Below are 18,399 nucleotides of genomic sequence, written 5' to 3' on the forward strand. Positions count from 1 at the left end.
ACATTTCAGAGTGAATAGATGTGGACGAACATCCTGTACCACGAAAAGCAGATGCCGGTCACCCTTAGAGACCACACACTTCTCATCTCCTTTAAAAGAATAGTAGTCTTTGCCAAGATAAAGGAAGAAAACATTTCCCACATAAGCCAGGAAAGAAATTACAAGCGGAAGTGGAAAAATGACAGTTTCAGGTGAAGCAGGCTGGGAAAAACTTTCACAGCAACACAGCCCTAAATGAGGGGGTTGAGGAGTAGAAGAGATTTTACCTCACTGCTCATCTTGGCAACCTGAAGGGAGTGCAGCAGCCTCGAGTCTGTGGTTCCTAGGACTTTGCCTTTTGCTTTTTCATACTCCTCTTTGTATTTAATCTGGAGAGAAAGAGGAAAGTCAACTGTGAGAGATAAACTTTGCCATGGGAGGGACTGTGGTTAGTGCAAGGGGGACCCTGTCCAAGTGACAAGTGCAAGGAGAACTATTCTGAAAAAACACCTCCCAACACCTCTCAAACCCAGTAGAAGATTAATGCGTAGCAATGTTTACAATGTTAACAGTCATTATTCTTTTCTGTGGGACCATTGATGTTTTACTGGAACTGTTTTTTATGCATTTCTGAGTTAATGATAGAAACCTACATTGCTTGCAAGCTCTCCGGAAGCTTTGGCAGCCAGCAGAGACATGGCATCCAGCTTCATCTCAAATCCTTTCCCCTTTGTCTTCTCCCAGCCTTCTCTGTACTTAACCTGACAAACAGAATCACAGGTGAATGGGAATCACTGTCCAGTCTTGCCAAAAGTTGAACAGAAGTTTTTTAAATTACAAAGTTGGCACCTTCATCTGTTTACAGAGCAGAATCTTGGCTGTTACTATCGAAGTGATAACAACAATTGTTAACACTGTGGATTCCCTCGCTGTAGGGCCGTGTGGGGCAATGATGGGACAGGGCAATGAGAAGACCCACGGGTTCATCCCAGCACTGTCGCTGCCTGATCGTGTGACCTTGGACAAACTACTTCACTTTTTTGGTCCTCAGTTTGCCATTTGCAAAAATAATATCATATATCTGTCTAAGGGGCTTTCCTCGTGGCGCTAGTGGTAAAGAACCAGCCTACCAATGCAGGAGACATAAGAGATGTGGGTTCAATTCCTGGGTGGGAAAGATCCCCTGGAGAAGGGGCATAGCAACCTACTCCAGTATTCCCGCTTGGGGAATTCCATGGACAGAAGAGCCCGGTGGGCTACAGTCCACAGGGTTCCAAGAGTGGGACATGACTTAGCGACTAAACCACCACCTCCCAGGTTAGTTCCTCTTTCCTTTCTCCTGCCCTACAGTTCCCATCTAGAATAAGAAGCCTAGTCATAGCCTCATTGTGACTCCTGGGAGAATCTGGTGATTAAGTTTTGTCTTCTTCAAACTTAAACTTTACTCACACAGCAAAGCACCAGCTAGGAGTCATCAGGATGATGATGGGGATGATGATGAGTGTGTATGAGTGTGTGTATGTGTGTGTTCCAGCATACACCATACACATGCACAAACACTGGGAATTCAATTGCTGTGATCAGTTTATTCTCATGAACTACCACATGCCATGAGGCAGCAACACTCAAAATTACAACCTGACGGGCGCCTCTGATGAACCTCTCCATGAACAGAGGAGTCCCTGGGCCCTGTTTGCTGGACCACCCTTGTCCCTTCATTTTCACATCTGTTTATAGCCCCCACCGCGTTCTCACCCATGCTCCTTGCTCACCTCACTAAACAATTCCGCGTTGGTTCTGGCCTTCACCAGCTGAGGGACATCCTGGGGCAACGTATAATTCAACTTGTTCTTCTCATAGTCAGCACGGTAATTCACCTGTTGGATTTCAAATAAACCCGCAGGGTAAGCACACGGTTTTGACACGACAGAAGGAGAACTTTGGAGAGAATGCGCTCTTTCTCACTCTCTTTTTGTAGGCCTGTAGCTGAGAAGGAATTTCTGGAAAAGGCATTTCACAAGGAAGCCTGTAATTTTACGAATGTTTTAAATTAACAGACGGAAGATGCCAAATGAAAAGTCAAACAACTCAAAGGCATGCTCACAGTTACAAGTTTGCAAAAGACTTCCCTGGGGCTACCTCACCCGCTGGCCTCTGAAGCACTTGAGGGTATGAAACTTGTTTTTTTTAAACTTACTGCAATGCCAAACCTCTCGCTATGTGCAGTTAGATACTCAAAGAGTAATTATCAAATGTCTGCCCACATTGGAAACAGACCATCTTAAACCACACACAGAAACAGCCAACCAGACATTTTATGATTCCCAACGGAAGAACACGGCATCATGTGAGAAGCAGTCTTGCCCCCAAATTAAACCTGAGCCTGACCAAACCTAGAGATCCAACTATTATTTTGTAGGCACTGGAGGCCAGAAGAACACATGTGCAATCACACTGGGATACAGTCAGCAAAGCTCAGATGTGGGAAACTTTATAGGATAACCAGTTCAGTTTCTTCAACAAACAACTTGCAAGAAAAGAGATAAAGAGGAAAACGTAAAGATGAAAAGAGTCTTGAAGACATATCAACCAATCACAAAGTGTGGACCTTATCTGGAGCTTGATTCAGACAAACTGCGAAAAAAAAAAATAACCCTATGAGACAACTGGAATGCTGAATCCCACCTGGACATTGGTGATGTTAAGAATTTTTGTTGGTTTTTTTGGTGTGCTATATCAAAATTGTATAAACATGTTTAAAATTATTTTTACATTTTAGAGATTCATACTAAAATATCTGTAGATTAAATTATACAATACCTAGGATTTCCTTCAAAATAATATGGAGGTGGGCAGTGGATGTGCATACTGAAGCAAGACTGGCTACGAGTTAATTCACTGAAGCTGAGTGACGGCTGCCTGGGGGTTCATTATGCTGTTCTTTATACTTCTGAATGTATTTGAAATTTATAAAATAAAGTTTAAATCAAAGAGAGTGATTTCTGGACTCTCCTAGAGGTCCAGTGATTAAGAATCCGCCTGTCAAAGCAACGGACATGGGTTTGATCCCTGGTCTGGGCGGATCCCACATGCTGGCACATGACCAACTAAGCTGGCACATCAAAACTACTCTAGGGTCCATGCTCCGAAACTAGAAAAGCTACCGCAATGAGAAGCCCAAGCATCACAGCTAGAGAGGAGCCCCTGACCGCCGCAGCTATAGAAAGGCTGCACGCACAGCGCAAGGAAGACCCAGCACAGCCAAACATAAACAAATATTAAAAATAGTAACTTTTAAAAAGAACCATCTCATGCTTGTAACAGGACATATGACACCATCAATGGAAGTCAAATCTTTGGGGAACCAGATATCCAGAACCCTGCAAAGTAACTGCAAGTCCCCCACATCTAGCCGGGTGGAGAGGGTGTCACTTACATGACTCAGTTGCTGGGCATTGATTTTGGCTTGAACAATCTGAGGCGTGTTGGTCACAGAGCTGTACTTCAGCTTGTCGATGCTTTGCCTGTAGTTGACCTGGATGCAGAGAGGTACAAGGTGTCACCTGTACTTTGCTTTAAGATTTCCTTAGCTCCCTCCCCCCAGGCGTATAGAGCCATGATTCTCAAATGACCAAAGCAAAACCCGAAGATTCCAGTTGGAGACCAACAGAGACTCCAAGCCCACAGATGGACAAACAGTCCCCTGAAGAGTGAGTGACTGAACAAGCGGCTCATAAAAAGAGTTCAACTGAATGGCCAGGGAATGGAAGAAAGGGTGATCATCCACATTGCTAATCAGAGAAAGGAATTTTAAAACCTACCATCTCCAAGCTAGGCCCTTTAGTCAATTAGGTTTTGGATCTGTTAGTAGCAGTCGGATTACCATCAAACATCTCACACATGGTCTTCATGCCTCTGTTTAATTGCCCAAAGCCCAGGGCCCCACCCAGGATCCTGTACAGTATGGCAGCTTCTTTAGGCCTCCACACCCCACTTTCTAGCCTCCCACTAGCTCTTACGTCTCTGTCCACACTCCACCTACTGCCTCGACCATGATCCCACAGCAGGGGGCTCTGCCCTCACAGGGGGCAGCCTTGCACTGTTCTACTATATCCTGTCTGTCTAAACCAGAGTCTGATGTCTTTGTCATCCTACCCACCTGCCGTCACCTCCTGTTGACACCTCCCTGGGTGACAGCTCACCCCTGTGAGTCACAGACCACTAGCTGGATGGCACTTGTCTTGGCTCAGTGTTTGGCCTCATTGTGGGGGAGTAATGAGGAGTGGTGGGGGCTGTGGCAAAGGGCAGAGCTACCGCTCAGCTCTGAGAGATGGTGATCTTGATCAAATGGGACTCAGAGTAGCCAGACAGTCCAGTTATCCCAAAGAAACCAGAAACCCATATTATTATATAAATTCTTACAATTTTAAATGCTGAGAAACAGTTCAGTATTTTAAAACCCACTGACCCAAGGGAAACAGACCCAGTGAAAAGCTTGAGATGGCATCTCTTGCTTGGACTCACTCCATTCTTGCCTGTTCCAACAGGAGCTAAACAACAATTACGACTGAAAAATAGCACTTACTATGTGCCTGCCACTACTGCAAGTGCTTTACGTTTATTTACACATTGAATCTTCCCAACCACCCTGTGGGGAGCACTGTTATCCCCACCTCACAACATGTGAACTGAGGCACAGAGCCCTGAAGTGACTTGCTCAAGGTCACCAGCCGGTGTCAGAAAGTAAGTGTTAGTCACTCAGTCATGTTTGACTCTTTGAGATGCCATGAACCGTAGCCCATCAGGCTCCTCTGTTCATGGAATTCTCCAGGCAAAAATACTACAGCGGATAGCTATTCCCTTCTCCTCGGGTATCTTCCCCACCAGGGGTTGAATCCCGGTCTCCCGCATTGCAGGAAGATTCTTTACTGTCTGAGCCACCAGGAAAGTCCCTGGTATCAGAGCTAGAGTTCAAATCCCAGCAGTCGGCCTCCCAAAGTGGCTCCCAGACTGCATACTATAACTGTGGTTTTGCCAATGCTGGTGTGCTTGGAACTGTTACCTGTTATCTTATAGATGAGTCAGGGGTTCCCTATAACCAGAGCTATCTCTGCTTACAGAAGGAGATGTATTATGACAAATTAGAAAACAAACAAAACAAAAATCAAAAAGACTTATAAATTAGCTTCTAGAACAAGATCTAAGAACAGAGTGTTCCAAGTACTAGACTACAGAATCTTTTGTTGGGATTTGGAGAAAAGGGACAGCATTGCTTCATTCTATTTAGTTAACAATTCAAGGAGAAAAGTTTTTTTACATTCTGAGTTTTGGACCTGGGGTATGTAGAAAAACTAGGAAATATGAAGTCATTTCAATGTCAAGTATTAATGAGATTACACTATAGTAGCTTCCTAACGCACTAAGTCAGAGGGAAAATTATCATCTCATAATAGAGTCTAATAGAATTCAGAATTATGCATGATAAAATGTCACAAAACTCTGTTTTTTAAATGGCACATTTCTTCCTGATAATTCTGCATTAAGTATGTAGCAGAGCACAATTACTTTCCTCTGCAGGACATAATTAACACTTTCCATGATTAATTATATCTTTGCAACATCACAGATGCTTGGTCAATGATTCAGTCTACTTTCTGAAAGGTCCCTTTGCTGAGGGTAGAGTCTCATTTTAATGCTATTAGTGTTTTTAAAATCCATCTGAAAGGAATGCTCTCTAATTAAGGGCCCATGCTTGTTTATTTGATTTCAGGGATACCTGACCAACTTTAAGACTACCAGACAGAAAGAGAGACCTCAAATATAAATGGATTCCCAAACTTCCTGAAAACTAAAGTCCTACATTAAGGGCGGTAAAAATTTTCACACAGGAGCCAGGAAAATAAAAAAAGTAAAGCAGGTGAAGGTGATAGAAGAAGTGGGCACTGAGTCCCCATCAACTGCTGCGACGCAGGAACTAGGGCCACAGTTCCTGTGTGAACTCACAATTTCTACATATCGTTTCAAAAACAAGTTTTCTTAACACTGTGTGGCCACACCAAATACCTCTGCAACCTGGATCTGGCTCACGGGCTGCCAGTGCAGAATCTACCTCTGCTTCCAATTAATGTTTCTAATCCAGTCTAGTTTAATTCATCTCTCAGACTTCTCCAGGTTGAGCTGACTCTATTGCAGATGCCTGGTTTGATCCACTGTCTTATATAGGCAAATGTAATAGCAAGTCATGTTGTAACATATAACATGTTATAACATATAACATGACCCTATATAATAGTTGTAGGACCCTCTCTCATTTCATTTGTGTTACTAAGCATTGTTTCTAGAATTCTACTGTCAAAGTGAAAGTGTTAGTTCCTCAGTCATGTCCGACTCTATGCAACCCCATGGACTGCAGCCCGCCAGGCTCCTCTGTCCATGGGATTTCCCAAGCAAGAATACTGGAGTGGGTTGCCACTTCCTTCTCCAGGGGATCTTCCTGACCCAGGGATTGAACCCCGGCCTCCTGCATTGCAGGCGGATTCTTTATTGACTGAGCTACTATGGAAGCCCACTCAAAGAAAGAACTCACTCAGAAGCCCACTGTGAAAGAACTCACTCAGATTTTATGAGATGCTCTTGATTTCTCAAGTTACTCAGGTAATGTATGCAGCCAAAAAAAGAAACCTGGCTTTGGTAGCCAAGTTTAAACTTGAATTTCATTAAGGTGAAATGAGTAAGTCAATGCAACCAAACTTTCTGGGAAAGGGAGAAGCAAAATGGGGGCTCTTTATATTCTACTTCCCATCCCCTGCTTTTTCACACATCTGAAAAGTCCCTTTCATCCATCAAGCTGTCATTTGCCACTGACTGGCCTTTGTTGTCCTGTATCTATGTTAGATGCTGGAGATGCCCAGCTGAACTTGCCACTGCTCCTACTCGGAGCAAAAGGGAAACAGCTGCAAAGACCTATCTACCAACAGCACAGACCAAGTCAACTGCTGGAGCTGTGCTGACTCCAGAAGAATGTGAAGGAAAGTAGCCCTGAGCACTCAATGGGCACAAGTTGAATAACATACTAAATTATTTTTTTAAGATTTTTTTTTTGATGTGGACCCTTTTTAAAGTCTTTATTGAATTTGTTACAATATAGTTTCTGTTTTATGTTTTGGTTTTTCAGCCATGAGGCATGTAGGATCTTAGCTTCCTGACCAGGGATCCAAACCTCATCTCCTGCATTGGAAGGTGAAGTCTTAAACATTGGACCACCAGGGAAGTCCATGATTGACTGAAGAGTCCATGACTCTCACTGACAAATGTGAACTGACAACTCAGTTCTAAACCACCTTATATACTTTTTAAAACAGCAGATAACTTCTACTGTTTCCCTTGTACATTTCTGTATTTTCTAAATTTTCTGTAATCAACATGTAGTAAAATTCTTGCAATTAGAAAACAATGAAATTAATTAATTATACATATTTCATTGGAGATAAACCAAACTATAAATAAATCAAATCACTGCTATAATATTACATAATAAAATTAAGTTATTTTACTTAATCTTAAATTATTTTATTTAATATTATATAAAATTAAATTTAAAAATTACACACATATTTCTCCTGGGGAAAATAATTAAGTGCTCCTGGAGAAAATAATTAAGCCAATGCTGCCATTTCCTCTCAACTTATAGCTATTTCAGTTTACTTCCTCTGGTCCTCAAACATAAAACTTAAAAAAAAAAAAATAAACCTCATCACTGCTAGCAAATAATTACTTTAAATGTGCCCAGCAGCAGATATAGTTCCCAAATTCTAAGAGGTTTGCAAGATGAAACCAGGGTTGTCTTTGCCTTATGTTGGAAATCCAAGAGTTTCCAGACATGAATATATGAATGTCGTGTTAGAAAAGAGTTACTGTTTTTCAGTCCCTTGTATCTCCTAAGAACTGCTGTATCCTGTTTCTGTCTCGCTAAGAATCACTCCATTGGAGGGAAGTGATGAGGAATACAGGTCTACTGGGGAAGGACTCACGTCTTTCAAGGGAGCCAGTTTCACTGTTGTTTGATAGGAAGGGGTAAGAGTGGCCGGGTAGTTGTAGTCGACAACATCGTGTTTGTAATCAGCCTTGTAGGCGATCTGAAACACAAAGAAAAGACCAAAAAAAGAGCAATTAGCCCCCACTTTCTTGTGACCTTGTTTGAATGTCATAAAAATATTCTTTAAATAACCAGAAACAAAATTAATTCAGTTTCATCACCTCCAAGGAAAATTAAATTACATTCACACTTTTGCCTTTAATTAATTTGAATTTTTCTTCTTAATTAACCCAAAATTAGCTAACTTTATCTGTAGCACATTTATTTTATCTTTCTTATTAACCATGGAGTCCCTTGTAGATTTTTTTGTTAAAGAAGAAGCATTTGCATACAAGTATACAATAAAAGAGCTTCTTGGCTAATGCCCAGAAAATAAATGAAAATTCAAGAGTCTTCAGAGTACTTGAAATTTTTTTCTAAAGGTCAAATTTGACTTTCTCAGGCAGATGAAATTTGACATGTGTATGTTTTAATAATGAGATCAGCTTCTTCTTAGTGTCCTTTACTTCCAAGATGTACACTCTGGCATTTGCAAACGTGTAAACTGAATGAAGGAAAGTTATGACCAACCTAGACAGCATATTAAAAAGCAGAGATATTACTTTGCCAACAAAGGTCCGTCTAGTCAAGGCTATGATTTTTCCAGTGGTCATGCATGGATGTGAGAGTTGGACTGTGAAGAAAGCTGAGTGCCGAAGAATTGATGCTTTTGAACTGTGGTGTTGGAGAAGACTCTTGAGAGTCCCTTGGACTGCAAGGAGATCCAACCAGTCCATTCTAAAGGAGATCAGTCCTGGGTGTTCATTGGAAGGAATGATGCTAAAGCTGAAACTCCAGTACTTTGGCCACCTCATGCAAAGAGTTGACTCATTGGAAAAGACCCTGATGCTGGGAGGGATTGGGGGCAGGAAGAGAAGGGGATGAAAGAGGATGAGATGGCTGGATGGCATCACCGACTCGATGCACATGAGTCTGAGTGAACTCCGGGAGTTGGTGATGGACAGGGAGGCCTGGTGTGCTGTGATTCATGGGGTCGAAAAGAGTCGGATACGACTGAGTGACTGAACTGAAACTAAATGGACAAAGACAGAGATAATAGATCACACGCTTTAGCAAAAAGAGGGACCTAATCTATCTTGTTATCCCACTACATTGAGCAGTGCCTGGACACAGGAAATCTACAATGAACATTAAGATGCAACAAATGAATAAATCAGTCAACCAACCAACCAGTTTCAAATAAATCATAAACACTTTGGAAATCTGAAGCATTTCAAATGAGAATCACGCTCATCCATTTCTCTTTATCTTTCAGAAACTGAAAGTTTTTGTTACACTGGATCAATTACAATAGATCTAAGTACTCTTCAAAGCAGAGAAAGCTGAGATTAATACATGGAAGCTTTTGAAAATTTTCAAGGATTTTTTACCTAGCGTTGGTTGTATTGATTAACATTTAGAAACTCTTTGAGGTCAGTCTTTACACAACAAAACACTGACTTTTTAAAAGGGGAGGTTGGGAAAGAATTGGCTGAATTCCTCGTGGCCTTTCTCCCTCCACCCCAATAGACCCCAAGGACATGCAGGCCCTTCACAACAGGACTCACATTGCTTGCCAGGCTTCCAACTTTCAGAGCATGGAGCATCCGTTTGTCCATCCCGACTCCTTCATAGCGGCCTCTCATGCGGTTCTGGTAGTTTTCTTTATATTTATTCTACATGGGAACACAAAACCTTCAACAAAAGCATTCTCTCCCCAACTCGTGGAAGACAAACGACTCATCTTAATGCACTAAATCCAACATATAAATGATTAAATAGAGCCTATTTATGTATTCAGTGGGTCAGCGAATTAAAAATAAGACAAACCTAAAAAAAAATTAGAATTCAAGAAGTTGGGATAAAACAAGCATACAAGCAAACACAGGATCTGATGCATAGACAGCACATAACAGACCTGATTTTTTTTTTAACATTTTCAGTTGTAAACATACCAGATTTTTCCAATGTGAAAACCTATCACATGAATGTGGAGCTTTCCAAGGACAAGCACTGATCACACAGGGGCTGCATGCAACCCCATGCCCCAAGCCCTGCACTGCATGCTATTACCACTCCTTCTAGATACATGAAGAATAAAACCCGGGCTTTGCCAAATTCTGCACCTTTTACATGACACATTGGTTATTGCCGCGACCATGTTAAGTAACTATATTATGTCCCAAATGCAGCTTACAAAGAACAAAACAAGAAGACAAGAAGTCAGAAAAATCTGAGTACTTTCTAATAAAGCTACATTAAAATCACCTACCTTGGGAGGCCATTGAGTTTCCAGGCACTGAGAGTATTTTAACAGAATACTATGACTCTACATCAGATATAGTTCTATTTATCTCAGTTAATCTTCACAAACACTCTATGAGCAGGAAGGATTTATTATCATCCCCATTTTACAGACAGGCAAATGGCTCCATGAACTTAAGCAACTTGCCCAAAGTCGGCCACTTAGCCAATTATGGAACCAGGCCCGTCAGCTCCAAAGCTGGTGCGCTCAACTATGGCATGTATGCAAAAAAAAAAAAAAAAAAATTCCTTACTAAGCCTTACGAAGTCCCATGTGATTTCAGATTTTACTACGATAAGCAACTAAGTAGAAGTACAATCATATAAACCAGTCTTTGTTCTCAAGGATACATCCCCAGACTTTGAGAATTTCCAAATTTGCAAATGCCACGCCAGCATACATCTGCTCAGCTGTAAGATGGGGAAATAACACCTGGCCCCCCAGGTGACCGTGCAGGATAACTGAAATTATGTACTAATTTAAGAAGCACAAAGTCAAGTTGAGAGGGAACGCTGCATGCTCAGCTAGGCTTCCTCACCAGCATTTGCCCTAGGATCTGGATACTGTTTTACATGAAGGAGGCAAGAGGGCAGACACAGCCCTGAGGATTCAGGGTCAAGTACATGCTGGAGATTTAACACTCCATGGACCAGCCCCAGCAGGCAATCTCTATCAACACTCATAGTATCTGTGCCTAAGAAGCCATGCTTCTCCAAGACATCCAGATGCATTCACATACATGGTCTCTTAAGAGACCAAGAAATTCAGGTCATTAAAAAAAAAAAAAAAAGGCCAAACAAAGGCTTAGGCATTAAAAACTCACATCGCTGGTGAATTTTGAAATCTTGCACACATTCCTGAATTGAGGCGTTTCACAGTAGTTGATACTATGACCTTTACTACTTTCCAGATCCTTCTTATACTCCACCTTGGAAACCAAAACACCAGATGCACAGGAGAACCAAACCCAAAGTCACTCTTGAAAATGTCACCAGGGCTCAACTTAGGATATTTTTAGAAAACTTTCAACTGAAGATTTTGAAATACCAGGCATAGGCTACTGTAGGTCAACAATACATGTTTTCCTTTCAAATAGTTAATAAGCAAACAATCAGTTTGGTTCTGAATATTAAAAAATATATAGTCCCTTTCAAGAGTAAATACTTTTTAAGATTCTTACATAGCTCAAAAAAAAAAGGCAAAACAGTCTTAGAAATCAGGACAGTGGTTACTTCTGAAGACAGGTGTCTGGGGGGATGTCAGGACTCTGGTCATGTTCTGTTTTTTGATCTGATTGCTTATTACAAAGATGAGTCCACTTGTGGAAATTCTTCCTATTGAACACTTAAGATATATGCACTTCTCTGTATATATACTTCAGTAGAATTTAACCAAAAAAGTTACTTTACCAAAGAACATAATAAATGAGACCACACATAAACACAGGAGTGCGTTCTAATTTTAAATGGCTAGCTGAGCTCCTCTGGGTCGTTGTATGTAAGATGTGAGGTCATTATTAAATAGACTCCAAGTCATTCCAGGTAATTGGAGAAGGCAGCTGAAGGCTAGTTACCATTAATAGAGGCAGGGCTGGTTTGTCTTACTAGAGAAGCATAATGGCAAAAAGAAATGGAAGGTTCCCTTGTGATGTTTACCAAAGGAAATACAATTTATTATCATACCTTATAAAACATTTGGTGGGAATATGCCTCTTAAAGTTTGCAAGATGCATCATAATGCTTATAATATGATATAAAATGAAGAAAAGCACATAAAACTGTACACACAGTTGAATTCTAACTCTATAAAAAATGTTTTTATATTCATATATTTGTTTATAGTACATTCACATAGAAAAGGGCTTCCCTGGTGGCTCAGATCGTAAAGAGTCTGCCTGTAATGCAAAAGACCTGGGTTCAACCCCTGGGTTGAAAAGATTCCTGGAGAAGGAAATGGCAACCCACTCCAATATTCTTGCCTGGAAAATCCCATGAATGGGGGAGCCTGGTGAGCTACAGCCCATAGGGTCCGAAAAGAGTTGGACACAAATGAGCAATTAACACTTTCACTTTCATGTAGAAAAAGGCCAAAATGGTAACAGTGTTATTCCTGGGTCTGGTTCTAGTTCTGCCCCTAGAAGTCTATCAGAACCACAATAAGACACTTGACTTTTCCAGGTCTATGACAAAGCCAGAGACAAAAGACTGCAAAGACCCCACCTAGATCTAATGTTCCATGAGTCAAAACGCAAGATTCAGCAAACTTTTTCTGTAAATGAGCAGATAGTAAACATTTGAGTCTTGGTAGGACATGTGTGTGTGTGTGTGTGTGTGTGTGTGTGTATGTGTGTGTGCACTGAGTCACTTCAGTCATGTCCAACTCTTTGCGACCCTGTGTGCCACCTGGGAAGCCCTGCACGATGTACCATCTATCTATTCTGCCCGTATCGTTCAAAAGCAGATACACGATGTATTTCAATAAGACTTCATTTCTAAAAATAGGCTGTGGGCCAGATTTGTTACTCAGATCATAGTTTGCTGAACTCTGGCCTGGAGCATAAGAATCATATGGACAATTTGTTTAAAATGCAGGTTCTGGACTTCCATGGTGGTCCCATGGCTAAGCCTCCCCATTCCAGGCAAGGGGCTTGGGTTCGATCCCTGGTCAGGGAACCACCCATATGCAGCAACTAAGACCTGGCACAGCCAAATATACAATTTTTTTTAAATGCAGGTTCCGTGGGCTTGGCACCTATCCACTATTTTTAAGTATCTGAAGTTTCTGATGATGCCCAGGAAATGTACACTCTTGTGATTCTGAGCAGCATCACAGGCTAAGGCACTTTTTGGGATAAAGGACTGACAGGGAAGAGAAGAAAAATCTTTTAGGATATTTGCACATCCTTTTTTGAGTTGCAGACAACTTGTTAGATGAGTCCTATGCATAGCCTGGCAAGAGGCTGACAACTCAAATGCCTTCAGGGTCCTGATAGGTGATGCAAACAGGGAAGAAGCTGCTTTAAGAAACTCAAGAACAATAAAAAGGATATGGGGAACTAGAGGGGATATTCCCTTGCAAATTGCCCTGGCAATTCTAAAAATCCTAACCCCTTGGCAGGCCAAACAAAACACAGTCTCTGGCCGTCAGGTCTGCCTCTAAGGCAAGAGGAATTCATACAGCACACAGAGCTTCTTGGAAACTTGACTACAAAAATAAAAGAATGAGGGAGGTTCCATGTTCAAAACACCCCTCATCTTTGATGTCCACTCTGTAAGAATGATATATGGTTATAAAAGTTGGTTCATCCAAATTCTGGCAACTAGAAATCTACTACTGGGAACTCTGGACTATCCACAGCCCTGTGAGAATTTCAGGAGGAAACTTCTGAACCATCAGAGAAAGATTTAATTAGTTTGGTTCTATGCTCTGTTATGAATTGCTTTTGACTACCTATTCATTCTTTGGAAACTGGTAACACGTGTGTAGTTCATGTGGCGTTAAGACAGAATTTTTCATTCTGGGGTCACCCTTTCACTGTCTGTCGGAACCAAAGGAAGTGACAGCACACAGATGGGACCGTCCCCGTACATACCTCACTCACGAGCTTGTTCACGCTCTGAGCCCGCTTCAGAACCAAGTTGTCCTGGGCTGGGAGGGAATGATAATGTGCAGCGCCCTTCATCTTATTGAAGTCCTGCCTGTATTTTATCTGAAAGAAGCACATGAAGAACAACCAGAGTTGTTGTTTCATTCTCCAGGAGAGAAGTTACTCCACATCTACTCCACATTTCATGTCAACATTTATTTAATACAATTTTCTGGAGGAAAAAAAAAAATCACATGGGTTTTTCCTCCACTAAGTCCCTAAACCACTCACTCCCTTTTAGATTAAAATATTACTGCCCCCTTTCACATTTTTTACACTTTACATTCCAGTTCTACATAAAGAAAGGTCTCACAATGATCATACCTAGAAGTATCATCCAAAAACCCATTCTGCCTTTGGTTTTAACGACCATTTCTCATCCAGTCTCGAGTGCTGAATGTGTCCTTTATTTCCCCTTTCAGGCCAAAGTGCACTTTTCTAGGGAAATGGGTGATAACTGAGTAGGAACAAAGTAAAGGAGAAGGGCAAAGGGGGTATGAGATGAATGCTGGGCCTCTGATGATTGCTCAAGTTCAAGTTGGTGAAAGATCTGCAGTGTGCCTGTTGCTTTACCAAGTGTAATGACTTTACCAAGGGTAACAATAGCTTATCTTTCAAGGATGGCCAACTGGCTAACATTCTGCAAATAAAAATTATTTTATCAACTGGGTTACAGCCAATTTGATAATCATACTATTTATTTTAATCAGCTATTCCTCTTGAGTGCTCAATTTCTAAAGTGGGTTATTTTGCAAAGACTCTCCTAACTCCACCTGATCTGGCTAGACTGGTATCAGCGCTTGCTTCAGCTGACCTCAAGCAAATTATGTGGTTTGTCCATGTCAATCTCCTTTAAAGCAGACAAATGTGACCTAACAGTATGAACCCAAAAAGCAGACGTCAGAAATTTGGATAGGAATTGAAGGTTAACATTGTGCTTTGACTCAGCTCTGAAAAATTAAACTGGGTGTAGGTTTCAGGAAGCACAGTCTCCAGAGTCTAATTTTTCCTCTGCTTCTGTGGCTCTGTGGGTTGTCCCAATGAGGTACTTACATCACTAGCGAGTTCGTTGGCTTTCTTGGCGTTCTGATAAGCTGGGGTGATCATGGCCGGGAAGCTGCCCTTTCCTCTGTGCTCGCCATACTCTTCTGAGTAACCCTGCTGGGGCAATCGAAAATTTTAATCAGGGGACTTCCCTGGTGGTCTAGCAATTAAGAATCTGGAGACACGGGTTCTCTTCCTGGCCTGGGACGTAGGCTCCCACATGTTGCGGGGGCAACTAAGCCTGTGTGTCACAACTCCTGAGGCTGAGTGCAGCAGCTCCCGAAGCCCAAGTGCACCAGAGACTGTGCTCTGCAACAAGAGAAGCCACCACGATGAGGAGCTCACGCACAACAGTTGGAGAGCAGCCCCTGCCGCTCACTGCCAACACAGAAAGCCCTTGAGCAGCAACAAAGACTGAGTGCAGCCAAATAATTAGTGAATTTTAAAAAACTTTAATCAGTAATGCTCTACCCCTGGAATGGGGAGGGGATTAGCAATGATCTCTCCTACATCTTGTTCTTACATTTCCTGTTCCCATGGAGGCTGGTCCACACTGAACCCTCCTGTGTTCAGCCCTAAGAGCAGCACATGTGGTTACTGAGCTGGTGGACTCTGGAGGCAGACCCACCTACTATTGTCCAGCACACTTACTGGGGTCAGCACTAAGTAAACGGAAGTGATTATCATTGGCATCGTCGTTTCCATCAGATAAGTTAAGACACTGTATGAGTCTCCTAGGCCCGTGGAGTAATCATTTCTTAAAAGACACCAGGAAAGTCCCTCTGTCTTCCAGGGGTCTTGAATGCTACTGTTCTCTGACCTGTTGGCAGATCTATGCAGAGAGGCACTGATATCCCACAAACTGCCTCCCCCAGTGATGGATTCATTTCATTTACTAATAAAGGAAGGTTATATAACGATTTAAATTTTTGATATTGGGAGGAAAAGATTTCAGATTTCCATAAGATGATCTCAACTGGGACCAAATGTTTATTTCAAACTAAGTATTACAACCTGAGTCTTGATTTCTTCCTTCCTCCCCACCACATCACCCAGCCACTCCCATAATGGAGTACCTTCCTTCTCATGGAACTGTCCTCATGTGCTAAGTCGCTTCAGTCATGTCCAGCTCTTTTCGACCCTACGGACTTAGCCCACCAGGCTCCTCTGTCCATGGGATTCTCCAGGCAAGAGTATTGGAGTGGGTTGCCAGCCTGCCTCGATGGGATCTTCCCGACCCAGGATCAAATCCAAGGCTCTTAGGTCTCCTTCACTAGGAGGCAGGATCTTTACCACTAGCGCCACCTGGGAAGCCCCACGTCACTGGTGTACACCTTCCCTGGCAATCAGGAACCGGATGTACTTCAAAAGTCCATCAGATGCTACCTTCTCTCCGGGGAGCTCCTCCCTCATTCCCGGGCCTGCCCCAGGCAGAAGCGGCTGCTTCCTAATCTGTGCTCCCACAGATCTGAAACAACCCTTAGTGTGTCCCCTCGGGCTCATGACTCCATCTCACTCTGGCCTCCTCCGCGGTGGGGCTGCCTGGTTCCAGCAACACGGTTCAGAGTCTGGCACACTACTGTCTTATATGAAACAGTTGGGTAAAATTAGAATGCACAGGGTTCCTTTCTACCCAGTAATGACAACTGCTTAGCCTAAGAGCTCCTTTTTGGTTGGTTGCCAGAAGGTTCTGGGACACATGAACTAAGTGAAAAAAGTTAAGCTAAAAAAATAATAATAACAAAGACTCAAATTCTTTGGTAGCCTCCTTTTGCCCTTTCTGCTTTATGATTTGGAGTTGGTTTGCAGCTTTATTTTAACGTCTCTGTTTATATGAATATATGTTGTGCATGTAAATCTTTTTTTTTTTAGTATGTAAATCTTTTTGAGACCCTTAATCCTATTGGGAAGATGACAAATAATAGATTACGTGGTAAAGTCCATTAACCTAAAAAATATGCATTAAAAAGAATGAATTGCTTTGTCATTTAGGCATTACAGATATTTATAGTTCCTCTGACTGCCTGTTTCTCTCTCACTCCCCCCTGATCTCACCCTGATGTGTCACGTATATCAGTGAAATGCCACAGGGGATGGAGTCCTCTTGACCGACAGCTGCTGGTGGTGCTATCAAACCAGACCCACTTTGATTCTTTTATCTGTTATTATCACGATTCCGTATGCCGTGTGCTCAGTCGCTCAGTCATATCCGACACTTTGCAGCCCCAATGACTGTAGCCCACCAGGCTCCCCTGCCCATGGAATTTTCCAGGCAAGTTCACTGGACTGGGGTGCCATTTCCTATTCCAAGGGATCTTCCCAACCCAGGCATTGAACCCACGTCTCTTATATCTCCTGCATTGGCAGATGAATTCTTTACCAGTAGCGCCACCTGGGAAGCCCATTATCATGATTGGAACTTCAAGCAAAATGCCCTAATAATCAAGGCTCCACTCTGGCACTAGGAATTTCATCACTGTGTATAGAAAGGCCTAGATACATATACGAAATTATATGTGTGTGGTAACAGTAGCAGATAGGACGGCCCAAATATAGAACAAAATATTTTCTGCTGAATATGGAAGCCAAGTATTTTTAAAACTGACTTTGAAAAGTTGTCCAGACCATCTGAGCAACATATTTACAACATTAAACCAATAAAAACATATTTTGGGGTTTCCCTGGGGGCTCAGTGGTAAGGAATCTCCCTGTCAATGCAGGAGACATGAGTTCAATCCCTGATTCAGGAAGATCCCACATGCCGCAAAGCAAGTAAGCCCATGCATCACGACTACTGAGCCTTTGCTCTACAGTCCACATGCCGCATGGAGAAGGCAGTGGCACCCCACTCCAGTACTCTTGCCTGGGAAATCCCGTGGACGGAGGAGCCTGGTAGGCTGCAGTCCATGGGGTCGCTAAGAGTCAGACACCACTGAGCGACTTCACTTTCGCTTTTCACTTTCATGCATTGGAGAAGGAAATGGCAACCCACTCCAGTGTTCTTGCCTGGAGAATCCCAGGGACGGGGGAGCCTGGTGGGCTGCCGTCTATGGGGTCGCACAGAGTCGGACACGACTGACGCGACTTAGCAGCAGCCACATGCCGCAACGACCGGAGCTGCACGCGCTAGAGCCTGCTCTCCACAACCAGGGAGACTAATGCAAGGAGAAACCTCACGCTGCAACTAGAGAGCAGCTCCCGCTCGCCGCAGCTAGAGAAGAGCCTGCACCACAACAAAGATGCAGCACAGCCAAAAATAAATAAATAAATACAATTATAACAAATATCTTC

The 18,399-nt window shown here is 42.5% G+C and overlaps 1 protein-coding gene across 5 annotated transcripts in view; it reads right to left on the reverse strand.

Moving 5' to 3' along the window:
* NRAP (nebulin related anchoring protein) overlaps window positions 1-18,399 on the reverse strand; it is a 75,342-nt gene that overhangs the window by 44,297 nt on the left and 12,646 nt on the right. For 2 of the 5 annotated variants that reach the window (XM_019988624.2, XM_019988620.2), the window contains exons 10-18: window positions 15,118-15,225; window positions 14,011-14,127; window positions 11,242-11,346; window positions 9,682-9,789; window positions 8,010-8,114; window positions 3,416-3,514; window positions 1,752-1,856; window positions 633-740; window positions 267-368 (exon numbers count right to left, since the gene is read on the reverse strand). In XM_019988624.2, the coding sequence (XP_019844183.2) occupies window positions 267-368; window positions 633-740; window positions 1,752-1,856; window positions 3,416-3,514; window positions 8,010-8,114; window positions 9,682-9,789; window positions 11,242-11,346; window positions 14,011-14,127; window positions 15,118-15,225 (957 nt within the window). The remainder of the gene's footprint in view (window positions 1-266; window positions 369-632; window positions 741-1,751; window positions 1,857-3,415; window positions 3,515-8,009; window positions 8,115-9,681; window positions 9,790-11,241; window positions 11,347-14,010; window positions 14,128-15,117; window positions 15,226-18,399) is intronic. The other 3 variants (XM_019988621.2, XM_019988625.2, XM_019988622.2) reach the window with 3 other exon arrangements.

Source organism: Bos indicus, chromosome 26 (assembly GCF_029378745.1).
Source record: "Bos indicus isolate NIAB-ARS_2022 breed Sahiwal x Tharparkar chromosome 26, NIAB-ARS_B.indTharparkar_mat_pri_1.0, whole genome shotgun sequence".
NCBI classification, from domain to species: Eukaryota; Metazoa; Chordata; class Mammalia; order Artiodactyla; family Bovidae; genus Bos; species Bos indicus.